This window comes from Tachysurus vachellii, chromosome 13, assembly GCF_030014155.1.
Source record: "Tachysurus vachellii isolate PV-2020 chromosome 13, HZAU_Pvac_v1, whole genome shotgun sequence".
Classification (NCBI taxonomy): domain Eukaryota; kingdom Metazoa; phylum Chordata; class Actinopteri; order Siluriformes; family Bagridae; genus Tachysurus; species Tachysurus vachellii.
Window position 1 is genome coordinate 21,482,370 of NC_083472.1, and position 14,393 is coordinate 21,496,762.

Sequence of the window (14,393 nt, forward strand, 5' to 3'; positions counted from 1 at the left end):
AGCTAAAGCTACGCGTTCACGTGGAAGTTGGTTGTGCTGCTTTGTATTCCTCGGTGAATCGGGTCTGTGTGCCGGGAAAAATTTCACAGCTGCGTCACATTTCGCCAGTCAAAAAATTGAAAGATGTGTTAGCTGTAAACATATAGATGTAAATATCATGTAAGAGTTGCAAAGTGGACCCAGTATCAGTTCAAATCATGTTAGCCAATCAGATCTCAGAGTGCCACTCCAAAGCCACACCCTTCATCCTTTTAACCGTCGGTTAAAACCTACCTCCAGTTCTCACGACTGTTAATTGGCATAGAAGTATGTGGTCCAATCAAATGTTTCTGTTTCAGACAGCAAACTTTCCAAACTTCCCACTCAATTCCGGAGTCATTTTCCCATCTTCGGGCTCTCAACTTTTTCATTTCTTTAACACGCTCAGTGAATATTTTGATCTAGCTGGATCCTATTAATCTGTAATTCAAGACTAAGCATTTTTACACACACACACGCGCACACACACAGCTTACCTTGGTGAACATGGGCTTGCCGTGCTGCGTGACCATGGTGCATTGGTCACAGTCGACGGTGATGCAGGAGTTGTGGAACGACTCTTTGGAATGTTTGAGGATGTAGTAGAGATCTGTCACTCCTCCCTCAAACACCGTGCTGAAGTAGCGAGGGATCAGCGTCCGGCCGATCGCTGAAAAACACACAGTGTACACATCAAGACTGGAACACCCAATTCCCAGCTTTATATATCAGGTACATATGTATTTATGGGGGCACGGTGGCTTAGTGGTTAGCACGTTTGCCTCACACCTCCAGGGTTGGGGGTTCGATTCCCGCCTCCACCTTGTGTGTGTGGAGTTTGCATGTTCTCCCTGTGCCTCGGGGGTTTCCTCCGGGTACTCCGGTTTCCTCCCCCGGTCCAAAGACATGCATGGTAGGTTGATTGGCATCTCTGGAAAATTGTCCGTAGTGTGTGATTGTGTGAGTGATTGCGTGAGTGAATGAGAGTGTGTGTGTGTGCCCTGTGATGGGTTGGCACTCCGTCCAGGGTGTATCCTGCCTTGATGCCCGATGACGCCTGAGATAGGCACAGGCTGCCCGTGACCCGAGGTAGTTCGGATAAGCGGTAGAAAATGAATGAATGAATGATATGTATTTATAAATATATATCATGTATCAGGGAAGGTGTGGTTGATATCTACAGTATGGTGATATCGTCCACCCGTGCGTATAACTTATAGGGTGTTGGGGTGGGGTCGGCGATCTGAGCTGTACTTTAGCACTTCATTTTGGGTTGCTGTAATTTTTTCTTATGGGTTGGGCATTTTTTGGACAAATTGTCATTCCTAGATGATTCCTTGGCCAGACAGTTTAGCAAAGAGGCTACAGAAGAAAAAACTGATCTGCTTCATAACAGCTCTGGGGCTCTGGCATAGATCATGAGAGTCCCACAACCAGAGATCATTATAACAGGGTGTGTGTGTGTGTGTGTGTGTGTGTGTGTGTGTGTGTTCCATGGCCAGAAGCGTTCAGTATGACAGTGGGAGAAAGACAGAGTGGGAGAGAGATAGAGAGCAGACTTTTATGTTGGTCAGTTCGTGTTTTTCCTGCAGGAGAAGCTGCTCGGCCGGAGAGCTGCAGCACAGACAGACGTTTGTAAGACGAGATTTTAAGCACAGCCAGCAGGGAGGATCTAATACCTGATTAAATGAGCTTTTCATGCACTGCTGGACACTCCACTACTGCAACTTTCGCCACACTGCACATACCTCTTCTCTTACATTCTATTCTGTTCTATTCTATTCTACACCATTGTGTTCTATTATATTCTATTCTAACAACTTTTTCTATTCTATCCTATCCATTCTATTTTATTCTATTCTATCCTATCTAGCCCATTCTAACTGATTCCATTCTATTCAGCTACCATAATGTTCTATTTTATTCTATCATCTTCCATTCTATTATATTCTATTATAATAACTTCCAAGATCCAAGAAGGATCCAAGATTCCAAGAAGACCAAGATCGTGTATCATCCAAACCGCTCCACGGACGATGCCATTGCCTTGGCCCTTCGTTTAGCCCTCACCCACATGGACAATAAAGACACTTACGTACGAATTCTGTTCAGAGACTTTGGTTCAGCATTCAACACTATCATCCCTCAGCAATGCACAGATCGAACCATATCATCAAGTTCTCTGATGACACGACCGTGGTGGGTCTCATACAGAGAGGGGGTGCAACAGCTAAACATGTCTCTGAATGTTGATAAAACTGGAGATGTTTGTTGACTTCAGGAGAGCACAGAGCGACCGCCCAGCAGCATCTCTACTTCTTACGAAGGCTGAAAAAGCACATCTCCCTCCCCCCATCCTGACTACTGTACATTTTACAGAGGAACCCTTGAGAGCATTCTAAGCAGCTGCATCACTGTCTGGTTTGGGAACTGCACAATCTTGGATCGCAAGACCCTGCAGCGGATTGTGAGGACAGCTGAGAAGATCATTGGAGTCTCTCTTCCCTCTATCATGGACATTTACACCAATGTAAAGCCAACAGCATTGTGGATGACCCCACACACCCCTCACAAACACTCTTCACATTACTGCCGTCTGAAAAAAGGTACCAAAGCATTCGGGTCCTCAGGACCACAAGCCATCAGACTCCTCAATAACTGACCTGAAATGTACCTAGCAAAATACACACACACACACACACATGCACAATCAACTGTATGGAGTGCAATGACCTATACCAAATACACACTCTTCCAATATACATCCACGTCTACAGCACCACAATATCAAACTGTTTACATGCTGTTTTGCACAATACATTACAATACCACATATAACTGCTGCTATAATACAATGTGTTCATTCCAGTATTTCTGCACATGAACACACAGTATTTACACTGGTCGGCTGAGCTGCTTTTGTGTATTGTCTTTTGTGTATTGTCTTTTGTCCTGCACTGTTTGCACCAGGTTGCACAGTTGCACTTTATGTGGCTGAGACTACTTACTTAAGTCCTTAGCGCTGACTTTGTTTTATGTAGCACCAGGTTCCTGGAGAAACGTCTCATTTCACTGTGTACTGCATCATCTATATATGTTTGAAATGACAATAAAAGCTTCTTGCCTTCTTGACCTGACATCACTGTAAAACAATCAAATCTAAGAAGCACTGCCTGAACACGTTCATAAAAGGATGAAAATGTGTAGCTCCTAACAGCTTTGTATGGTCTGTTGAGTGAGCAGGACTCATTACTGTGTTAAAAAAAAAAACATTTCCATGGAGCCGAAACCATGTGTCCATATGAACAACTGTTCTCAAGCAAACTATCATGGCTCCTTAAAAACAAAACCCTCCCAACTCTACATGCAACTTCGCACCGTTTCGAGAGGCTGTGCTGCGTCAACTTATCATTTTAATTTTTGCCGCTGAACGGACTGGCAGTCTGATCCAGCTCTGCGTCTGAGTTCAAGCAGAAATAATCCATCTCACAGTCAAACTCCCCTCTGAGAGAAATTATGAGCGTGCCGCCAGCCCTGAGGGAGCACATGGAGGGGGGAGAGAACAAGAAAGAACAGAGGGAGAGATTGAGAGAGAGAGAGAGAGAGAGAGAGAGAGAGAGAGAAAGCGAGAGAAAGAGAGAGAGAACTTCATTTAGAGCGTCTCCCTTAAGACAGGCGCCGTTGCTTAGAGCCACGCAGCCGAACGGAGAAAATCAAACGGTTGCAAACGGCCTGTTTCTTAAATTGGCTAAAGTGCGGCATGACTAAATGAATGCACAAATACTTTAGAAAAGGCGAAAGAGTGAAAAACAGATGAATGGATGGGGGGGTGGATGATGAGGAGGAGGAGGCAGGGCACATAAGCGAAGGTCTCCCCAGTGGTTAGGACACGACAGGAGCTGACTGCTAATGAGGATTGAGAAGCGGGGGGGGGGATAAATATGAAATGGTTATGAATGAGAAAATGGCGTGGCAAGATGGAGAATGAAAAAGGATGGGGGATAAAAAGAGTTTTTTTTTTTTTTTTTATATATATATTTTTTTTTTTATTAAAGGATGCCCTGATGACCTCTTTGGCTTCTCCTTGTTCTCCTGAGGACATCTTAAGCACACACACCAGTGAAGATGAACACACGTGTCCATCATAGCACCGACATCTTTGTAAATAATAAACAAGCTTAAAGTGGCAAAGTGTAAAGTAAAATAAACTCCAATAAACACATAGCTTTCTGAGTGGAAAATACAATTCCTTTCAGTAAGCAAGTAGAATTTTGGAATTACAGTGAAATGACATGAAAAGGCAACCCAGTGTCTTCAGTAAAGTGCTCAATTGTCATTTAAAACAGAAAGTGAATCCCTAACACACCAAAATCACTAATTCTCATGAATCACTAACACACATATGAATCACTGAACCACTTAAATCTCTAACACACATGAATCACTAACACATATAATTCTTGCATGTGGCATGTGGTAGCCTAGTGGTTAAGGTGTTGGGCTACCAATCGGAAGGTTATGTGTTTGATCCCAGGTCCACCAAGCTGCCTCTGTTGGGCCCCTCAATTGCTCAGCTGTATAAAAATGAGATAATGTACGTCGCTCTGGATAAGGGTGTCTGCCAAATGCGGTAAATGTAATGTAATTCACTAAACCCATGACTCACCATCACACCTGACCACTAACATACCTGAATTACTAACACATCTAAACCACTAACAAATTAAATCACCACCTGAATTGCTAACACACCTCAATCATTACCACACCTGAATCGCTAACACACACGAATCACTTAAAACCTAAAACACCGGAATCACCCGAAGAATTAAAAACCTTACAGTTTGTCTGTCTCTGCTTCCTCTGGCTCTGCACTCCAGGACTTTTCAGACCTCAGTGCTTCTGAATAAAGTTTTTAATTCACCAACTCCTTGATCAGACGACACCACAATCATGTCAGAGAGCCTCTTTATTCAATGTTTACATCTCTCTCTCTCTCTCTCTCTCTCTCTCTCTCTCTCGTCTGAGGGTCTGCGCACTGATTGGCCCATCACACAGCGCCGCACTCCAGAGATGGCATTATGCACCCGCTTGTTTCGGCTAACACGCTGCACAACATATGCTTCTCAAGTAATGTGTACCCAAACACGCAATTTACAAATAATTAACGTGGTGTTAATTAGGCACATTAATTCATGCAGCGCGTGGGCCTCAGGAAGGATGCCAACACTCACAGCCAAAAAAGATGAGAGTGAGGAATTCAGCTCAGAGTGGTGAGGGTGTGGAGAGAGAGAGAGAGAGAGAGAGAGAGAGAGAGAGAGAGAGAGAGAGAGAGAGAGAGAGAGAGAGAGAGAGAGGACATTAGACTGAGGCGGAGAAAAAAGGAGAAAAACGTTCAGAGAGGATGATAGAAGAAGAGAGAATTTAGGTGGTGAAAGAAGAAAATCTAGAGAGAGATAGAGAGAAAAGGAGTTAATAAAAAGAGAGGCAGAAAGAGAGCAAATATGAGGAAATGTGGATGGAAATCGAGATAAAAAAAAAAGAGAATCATAAACCAAAAAAGAGAAAGGCAGGCTGTAAAAAAAGAAAGAGGGTAAGAGGCAAAACTGATAAGAGAGACAGGAAGATGACAGACAGAAAGATAGAGGATGAGGGTGAGACAAATGGAAAGAGAACAGCTGAGGGAGAATGAGAGGAAGAAAAAGAAAATAAAAGAAAGACAGTCAACAACAGAGAATGAGACGGAGAGAGAAAGACACTAAAAGAGATAAGAATGGGTGAGACAGAAAAACAGAGTGCGAAGGGTGAGGGCGAAAGACAGCGGAAAGAGAGACAGACAGAAGATAGAAAGTTAAACGACAGACAGAAAAAGGGAGAGTCAGAGATGAAAAAAGAGAAGGATAGAGGGAGGAAAACGGCTAGAAGGAATTCTAAAAGGGGGAAAGCCAGACAGAAATAAAATTGAGAGACAGACAGAAAGAAGGAGAATGACAGACAGAAACCGATAGAACAGATCAGTAATACTGTAGAGGCAAAAGACAAAACTAATGGTACTGAGTGTACAAATAAACACTGAAGCAATACACACACACACACACACACACACACACAGAGGGGAGGAGGAGGCGGAGGAGGAGGAGGAGGGCAGTGTAAGCTGGAGGAAGCTGGCCGCACTTTGGTGTGATTATGCAGCCGATGCAGTGTTCTGCACTGCAATGCATTCTGGGTAGACAGAGCAGACTGGAGCAGGGTGTGAAATGGAGGAGCTCCTGCCCCCAGTCCCCCGTTTACCTCATAAACCCCACGTTATTTACTGTGGTGATGAAAGAACCATGAAATACCCCAGATCACATAGGAACAAAAAGTGGAATACAGTCACGTGTCTATTTATTTCACCTCGTTAAAGCGTTAAACACGCTGAACATTTCTCGTGTTTCACTTTATCTTTTCTGTTTTATTGTGACCTGAGAGCTATCTCTCTCTCTCAATAGACAGAATGTCTCAGTCTATTTCTTGTGTGTGTGTGTTTGTGTTAATGTGTGTGTTTGTGTGTATGTGTTTGTGTGTATGTGTGTGCGTGTATGTATGTATATGCATGTGTGTGTGTGTGTGTGTGTGTATGTGTGTGTCTGTGTGTGTACATGCACATGTATTACAATTTTACACCTAGGCTTGCAATTAATAAATTAAAGATTAAAATAGAAACTAAACCTTAAAAGATTTGCTTTAAAAACTCATCTGGATTTTAAATCACGAAATCTCTTATTCAATTCTGCATGAATATTAATATTAATGTTAATATGACACATTAAGTGAATATTAGCATATCAAAAAAAAAAAACAATGTTGTGTTTCTTTTCTAGAACTAACTTCCAAAAACTCAGGATTCCAGGCTTCTAAAGTACCGTTACACATTAAAAAGTATTTAAAATCCCTTAATAATATGCATGTTTAAACCATATGACACTAGTCTACCACAGGGAAGTGGGTTGAGCTTACAGAGTAGAAAGCTTTCCTAATTTACATATTCATATAATCTAGATTTCTTCATGAGAGCAAAACTGCAGGCACATCTGTACCTATTCTTTTGTGAAACCAGCAGAACCTTTGATTCAACATAAAAAGCATTTTGTAGTCTTCAAAACGAGTTTTTTCTACTTTAAAGCCCTTTTATTTTTCACCCGTGTAGACAGACATTCATAGTTTCTGCTTTGAGCAAACCGTGCCCAATCACAGATGAGAAAAGAAAGAGAGAAAAACAAAGAAAAGCTCGCGCCCTGCCTGTCCTCATCAGTAATTAACTCTCTAGGGACTAACACACACACACACACACACACACACACACACACACACACACACACTCTAAAAAGTGGATCAGTGTGACTAGACGTTACTCGTCCTCCAGCAGGACTCTGGTCAGGAGTAAACACTGAATTTTAAACAGACCCCGATGATTATCTATCAGTTCAAACAGGCCACAGTGCTTCTCTCAGCAGAGCTCAGATGTGAAATCCTGCGCTTTCTTTTCCTCTCATGAGGGGTTTCATCCAGTAAAAACTCAACAGAAACATCACATACATAACATTTTTTGTGGGGTTACGTCTAATTTATAATTCTGGCCTTAATTGCTGTTTAAATTCAGAAATTATTTCTAATTCTAGCTTTAATTGCTCAATTTGTAATTCTAAAATCATTTCTAATTCGATCCTTAATTTCTGCATTTTTAGTTCTACAATTATTTCTTTATATATCTTTAATTCTGATTTTCCTAAATTATTGAATTAATTGAGTCTTAATTTCAGCATTTCTATATAAATAAAGTCAAGACAAATTGCTATAAAGGTTCAGTTATGTTATTTCACATAAGGTGCATGTGTATTTTCTATTGTTTCGATGAACAGTATTTTTAAAAGGTATATGAATGTTTAAACACATAAATATTTATTACTCCTCCACCTAATATTACTACAAATAATAACTGTGTGAAACCTTTTACTAAAGGTTTATTAAAATATTCGCAATATTATGTACTTGTATGATGTCTAATGGAGTCCTACAATCACTAGGTGATAAAAACATATTTCTGTATTAATCATCTCCCTTACAGCCCACAGATAAAATAAATAATTTTAAATAAAATAATATAAAATTCAATAAAGTTTGTGATGTTTACAGCCTTCTGTTATACTGTAAAAAAATTGTAAACATACACATCAAGTCATCCGAAATGACCACGTGTGCTCACTTTTAGCAAAAGAGGCAAAGCAGAGATGCTTGGAAACCTGGGGGAGGAGTTAATTTCAGGGCCAGAAAAGCATTAATAGAAGCCTGAAACTACAAAGTAAGACTTGTTTAACATAACATCATTTGATTTATTCAATGTTTATTATTATTTTATTTAATTTTGATTTTGTTAGGGTTTTATTAAGATTAAGGTTTAAAGGAAAATCACTGTAAATATGTTTTATATTATAAATATTTGTAAAGAGTTTCAAGATAGTGTTCCTAATTTGTTGGCTGATGTTGTACAGTATCTCCGCTATTCCTGTGAGAAGTCTGCGGCTCTGTTTCACGCTGACGTCACAAGGGGACAGAGCTCATGCAGTTACTACAGTGTTTAAATGGAAAAAGACATAAATTTCTTTTCTCACTAATCGATTTCACTTCACATTAATGAAAAATCCAGTAGAAATGTATTGGAGACAGCAAACAGGTGATTTAGTCTCATTAAAGAAACAGAAATAGAAATAATTTGATGATTGCATTGTAAAGATTAATATGTGTCATTTAGAGTGGAGTATTCCTTTAATATGTGTTCAGACCTCCTTTGTAAAAAGCTTGTTCTGCTCAAAGGTGAGGAAAGAGTTAAATATGCATCTCACACACACACACACACAAACACACACTTGGCTTTTTCCATTTGTGTTGGTGGAGGCCTGGCCAACCTTGACCCGCTCGCCTCACCAATATAAACAACTTTAAGTCTCCTCCTTTAGCTTTAGCAGAGAAGCAAAGAGGAAAAAAAACAGATGGATCAAATGGAATGGAATAAAAAAATTAATAAATAAATAAATAAATTGAATTGCACTGATTTACTGAAAAACACACACTGATGGAAATATTATGAAATGAGCCAGACTCATTTTAAGAGGAACGTCTTAAAATAAGCCAGACTCATTTTAAGAGGAACGTTTTAAAATGTCAGCACTGCATCTGCAAATACAACCCTTTCTTTTATACCTTTTCATTATAAACAATCAGTGTTTCATTATTATGGAGCATATACAGTTTACAGAAAACTGAGCCATGAGCCGAGATCTTGTTGAGCTCATCACATAAACGCTGGTTTATGGTTATGCCATTTATTCATATGGTACTACAGTACTGACCCTAACATCATACACTGTACTGTAATATGATCTTTATTCTTGAGAAATATTATAAATAGATGGATGGATGGATGGATGGATGGACAAATTGGCCCCTAGATAGAGGATGACAAATGATAGATGGAGAAATATAAATATTAATAGATAGACAGATAATGAATTAAGGACGGAATGAATAGATTTTAGATGAACAATAACAACATGAATGGATGGACCGATGGATGAGCAATAAGAGAACATAAACAGATGGATGGATGGATGGATAGATAGATAGATAGATAGATAGATAGATAGATAGATAGATAGATAGATAGATAGATAGATAGATAGATAGATAGATAGATAGAAAAATGAATTAGTGGACAGGCTATGGATGCTTTATTGATGAATATTTCTGGATAGACACTAGCTTGCTGGAAGGATAGATGGATGAATGAGTGCTGGGAAAGAGGAATAGATGGATAGACTACAAAAGCATGAACAGATGGAGTAGGGATAATGGATTGATGATGAATGGAAAGATCCCTGACAGGCAGTAGATGGACTATATGATTGTATGTATATATGGATAGATGGATAAATGGCTGGAAGAATGGATGGATGAATGAATGAATGAATGAATGAATGAATAGAGAAATAGATGGAATGACTATGGGCAGATGGACTGGGGATAATAGTTTCATCATAGATGGACAGATCCCTGACAGACAGTAGATGTATGTATATATGGCTGAATAGATGGATGGATTGTTGGATGAATGCTAAATGGATGGATGGACGAGTGATGACCTAAATGATAAACGAATGGCTGAATGGTGAATTCTTTTAATGAAATGTCTGAATGTCTGAACAACTCTGGATATCTGCCTCATCCTGATACTATTATTACTCAACCTGAATCTCTAGTTTGAGATGTAAATAATAATAATAATAATAATAATTTTACTGTTTTGAATTAAAAACTATATAATAAAAAATATATTGTTAACATTTAAATAAACAGAATACAGCAATTTGTCTGAGAATTTTGTATTAACAGTCCATTTTGATCCGGCAGGTTTTTATTATTTTTTTTATCTTTCCTCCGTATAGGAAAGCGTGTTAAAACTCTGCTCAATTCTAATCACACAAACACACACACACACACACACACACACACACACACACACACACACACACACACACACACACATACGAGAGATTAGGCTAAAAAACCCTGTGTTCCTTTAATATTGATGTCTTTACTCAATACACTCCTGTAATTGGGAAGACTAACTAGCACATAACGCTGACTCACAGTTAGCATCTTTATTGTTATTACTAGCAAACTGAAACAAGCCAGTTGGTTATGTGATGCTAAGGAAAGTGTTTACAACCATGTATATAGCTTCTGTCATATATTTATAGAATCAGAGAACCTCTTTGGTGTTTTTATTTATCTTAAATAAAAAAAATGTAATATCTAACAAATATTTTAAAGCTCAAACTTGTGAGGTAAAAGGTACTCTTACTTGGCTGTTTGGGTTAATATACGCTACATCTTTACAAGTAAAAACATAAGGTACTCACTCTCTCTCTCTCTCTCTCTCTCTCTCTCTCACACACACACACACACACACACACACACACATACAGAAATTCACACACAAACAAACACTAGATTGTGGAATTCAGAACCCAGTATATGAAATATTCATTGGTCATAAAACTTTAATTCAATCTCTCTTTCTTTCTCTCCCTCACCCTCTCCAGTACCCTTCCCACCTCTCTCATTCCTCCTTCTCTCTCTCTCTCTCTCTCTCTCTCTCTCTCTTTTTGTGTCTTTCACAAACTTTTTTGTCAAAGCACACGGCTCTGTGAAGTCAAAGTACTCGGTGCGAAGTGAAAATAATTGATAGGAAAGACGGGATGAAATGGTGGTGTGCGTCAGTGTGCTGTGTGAACATTCTGCATACGGAATTCATATCAGAAATCTGACAGTAAACATATGGATAATAGAAGAAAAGCAAAAACAAAACAACAACAACAACAAACAATGACATATAACCAATAAAGTCAAGAAGAATTCAGTCACTTTTTTCTCAGTGTTATTGTTGTTGCTGGAAAAGTTTGCTGAGGGTGCATGTGTTTGTGTGGTGTGTGTGTTTATGCTTATGAATTCAAAGGTGATGATCAAGATTCACTATATTTTACTTTCTGTTGTATTTATTTTTATGTGTTATACTAAACATGCCCACAGTCCCACACACACGAACATGCACACACACAGAGCCAAAGTTTAAAATAGTAAAATATATACATAATTCACATAAACAAATTATAATCTCTGGGTGAGTTGACGTGCAGTGGTTAGTGTGATAGATTAATCTCTCTCTCTCTCTCTCTCTCTCTCTCTCTCTCTCTCTCTCTCTCTCTCTTCCCCAACGTTAATCCCTAAAGACAAGCTGAGAAAGAGAGAGCCCGAGCCGAGCCTTACTGACACGCAGCCACCTCTCACATGCCTCGCTTCACACCACCGCTTCACATACACACACTCACACTGCCTGCCTGTGTGTGTGGGTATGTGTGTGTGTGTGTGTGGTTGTGTATTCACTAATAGGTTATGTGATTTGCTTTGTGAGTTTTTGTCAGACTGTTTGACTGTGAAAGCCTCACTCTTTGTGTGCGTGTGTGTGTGTGTGTGTGTGTGTGTTTGTGTGTGTGTGTGTTTCTCCCATGGGTCCACCACCCCTTCACTCCATCCATAATTCAGGAGCCGGTCGCTCTCTCCCCTCTTTCCCCCGAAGCCCATGGGGTGAAGCTCACACTGAAGAGCACACGCATGCCATCAGTGTGTCCGCTTCAGGACAAATGCCTGTCTGCTGTCTTCATTCCATCAGCTAGCAAAAAGCCTAACACTTTACATTTGACTCAGCTGATAGGAATGAGCCACAATTCCCAAATTTATTCATCATCCACACCTCACTATTTGTTGGCTCCTTTAGTTAATTAGAAGTAATGGGGGATGACAAAACGTATTTCACGATATTTAGAAACATTTTCAACAACCAGCAGATCAGTTGCTGTGCAAAACAAACATCTGAATGGGGAAATAGTTCAGAAAATGTGGGAATTTCTGTACATGGAACGGATTGAAAAACCGAGTCGGTGTAGAACAATCCTGAAAGGAAGACTTCAGTAAACTTAAATAACCAGTCAATACAACTGTGGTGAGCAGAAAAGTGTCGAAAACACCTCGAATCTGACACTGATGATGACACTGACACTGACACTGATGATGATGATGATAATCACAATGATGATGACACTGACACTGATAGTGAAACTGACACTGATAACACTGACAATGATACTGATGATGACACTGATACCGACACTAACACTGCTACTGATGATGACACGGACACTGACACTAATGATGACACTGACACTGATGATAACAATGACACTGATGATGACACTGACATTGATGATGACACTGATACTGACACTGTTGACACTGACACCAATGATGACAGTGACACTGATACCGACACTAACACTGCTACTGATGATGACACGGACACTGACACTGATGATGACACTGACACTGACGATGACAGTGACACTGATGATGACAATGTCACCGACGATGACAGTGAGACTGATGATGACACTGACACTGATGATGACACTGACACTGATGATGAGAGTGACACTGATGATGACAATGTCACCGACGATGACAGTGAGACTGATGATGACACTGACACTGATGATGACACTGACACTGATGATGAGAGTGACACTGATGATGACACTGACACCGATGATGACACTGACACCGATGATGACAATGACACTGATGATGACACTGATACTGACACCGATGATGACAATGACACTGATGATGACACTGACACTGACGATGACAGTGACACTGATGATGACAATGACACTGATGATGACACTGACACTGATGATGACACTGACGATGACAGTGACACTGATGATGAGACTGACACTGACGATGACACTGACACTGACGATGACAGTGACACTGATGTTGACACTGACACTGACAATGACAGTGACACTGATGATGACACGGACACTGATGATGACACTGATACTGACACCGATGATGACAATGACACTGATGATGACAGTGACACTGATGATGACAATGACACTGATGATGACACTGACACTGATGATGACACTGACGATGACAGTGACACATGATGAGACTGACACTGACGATGACACTGACACTGACGATGACAGTGACACTGATGTTGACACTGACACTGACAATGACAGTGACACTGATGATGACACTGACACCGATGATGACACTGACACTGATGATGACAGTGACACTAATGATGACACTGACACTAATGATGACACTGACACTGATGATGACAATGACACCGATGATGACACTGACACTGATGATGACACTGATACTGATAGGCTACAACAACAGCAGACTACACTGTGCTTCTTAAAAATTTATATCTTATTATATTCAATTATAAACCATTTCGCCATCAGCTCTTTTAACACACACACACACTCACACACACACACACACACACACACACACACACACACACACACACACACACAGACAAACACACACACACACAAACACACAAACACACACACGCTCATATCGCTCATAGTTATGTGATGTGATCAGATCATGTTTGGAACATTAACTGTGTGTGTGTATGTGTGTGTGTGTGTATGTGTGTGTGTGTGTGTGTGTGTGTGTGTGTGTGTGTGTCGCTGAGAGATTTGGTCTCCCGCTGTCATGCTAGTGCACGCACACTAAAATCAGCTGCACCTCACGGCGGGACGCTCCCTGATGTTTATTGATATGGCCTCGTTCAAGTGAAGTCTCACACACACAGGTAATTCCTCCCTTTGTGCTAGGATCAATTTGGTCCCTGCTCAGCGCACCTCCTTTATTCCTCCTGAGTGAATTAGGAGCAACGA

The 14,393-nt window shown here is 40.3% G+C and overlaps 1 protein-coding gene across 3 annotated transcripts in view; it reads right to left on the reverse strand.

Annotated features, from left to right (window-relative positions):
- The window catches only part of ldb2a (LIM domain binding 2a), a 71,649-nt gene that overhangs the window by 28,676 nt on the left and 28,580 nt on the right, over window positions 1-14,393 (reverse strand). For all 3 annotated transcript variants that reach the window (XM_060885281.1, XM_060885283.1, XM_060885280.1), the window contains exon 3: window positions 516-688. In XM_060885281.1, coding sequence (XP_060741264.1) covers window positions 516-688 — 173 coding nt within the window. The remainder of the gene's footprint in view (window positions 1-515; window positions 689-14,393) is intronic.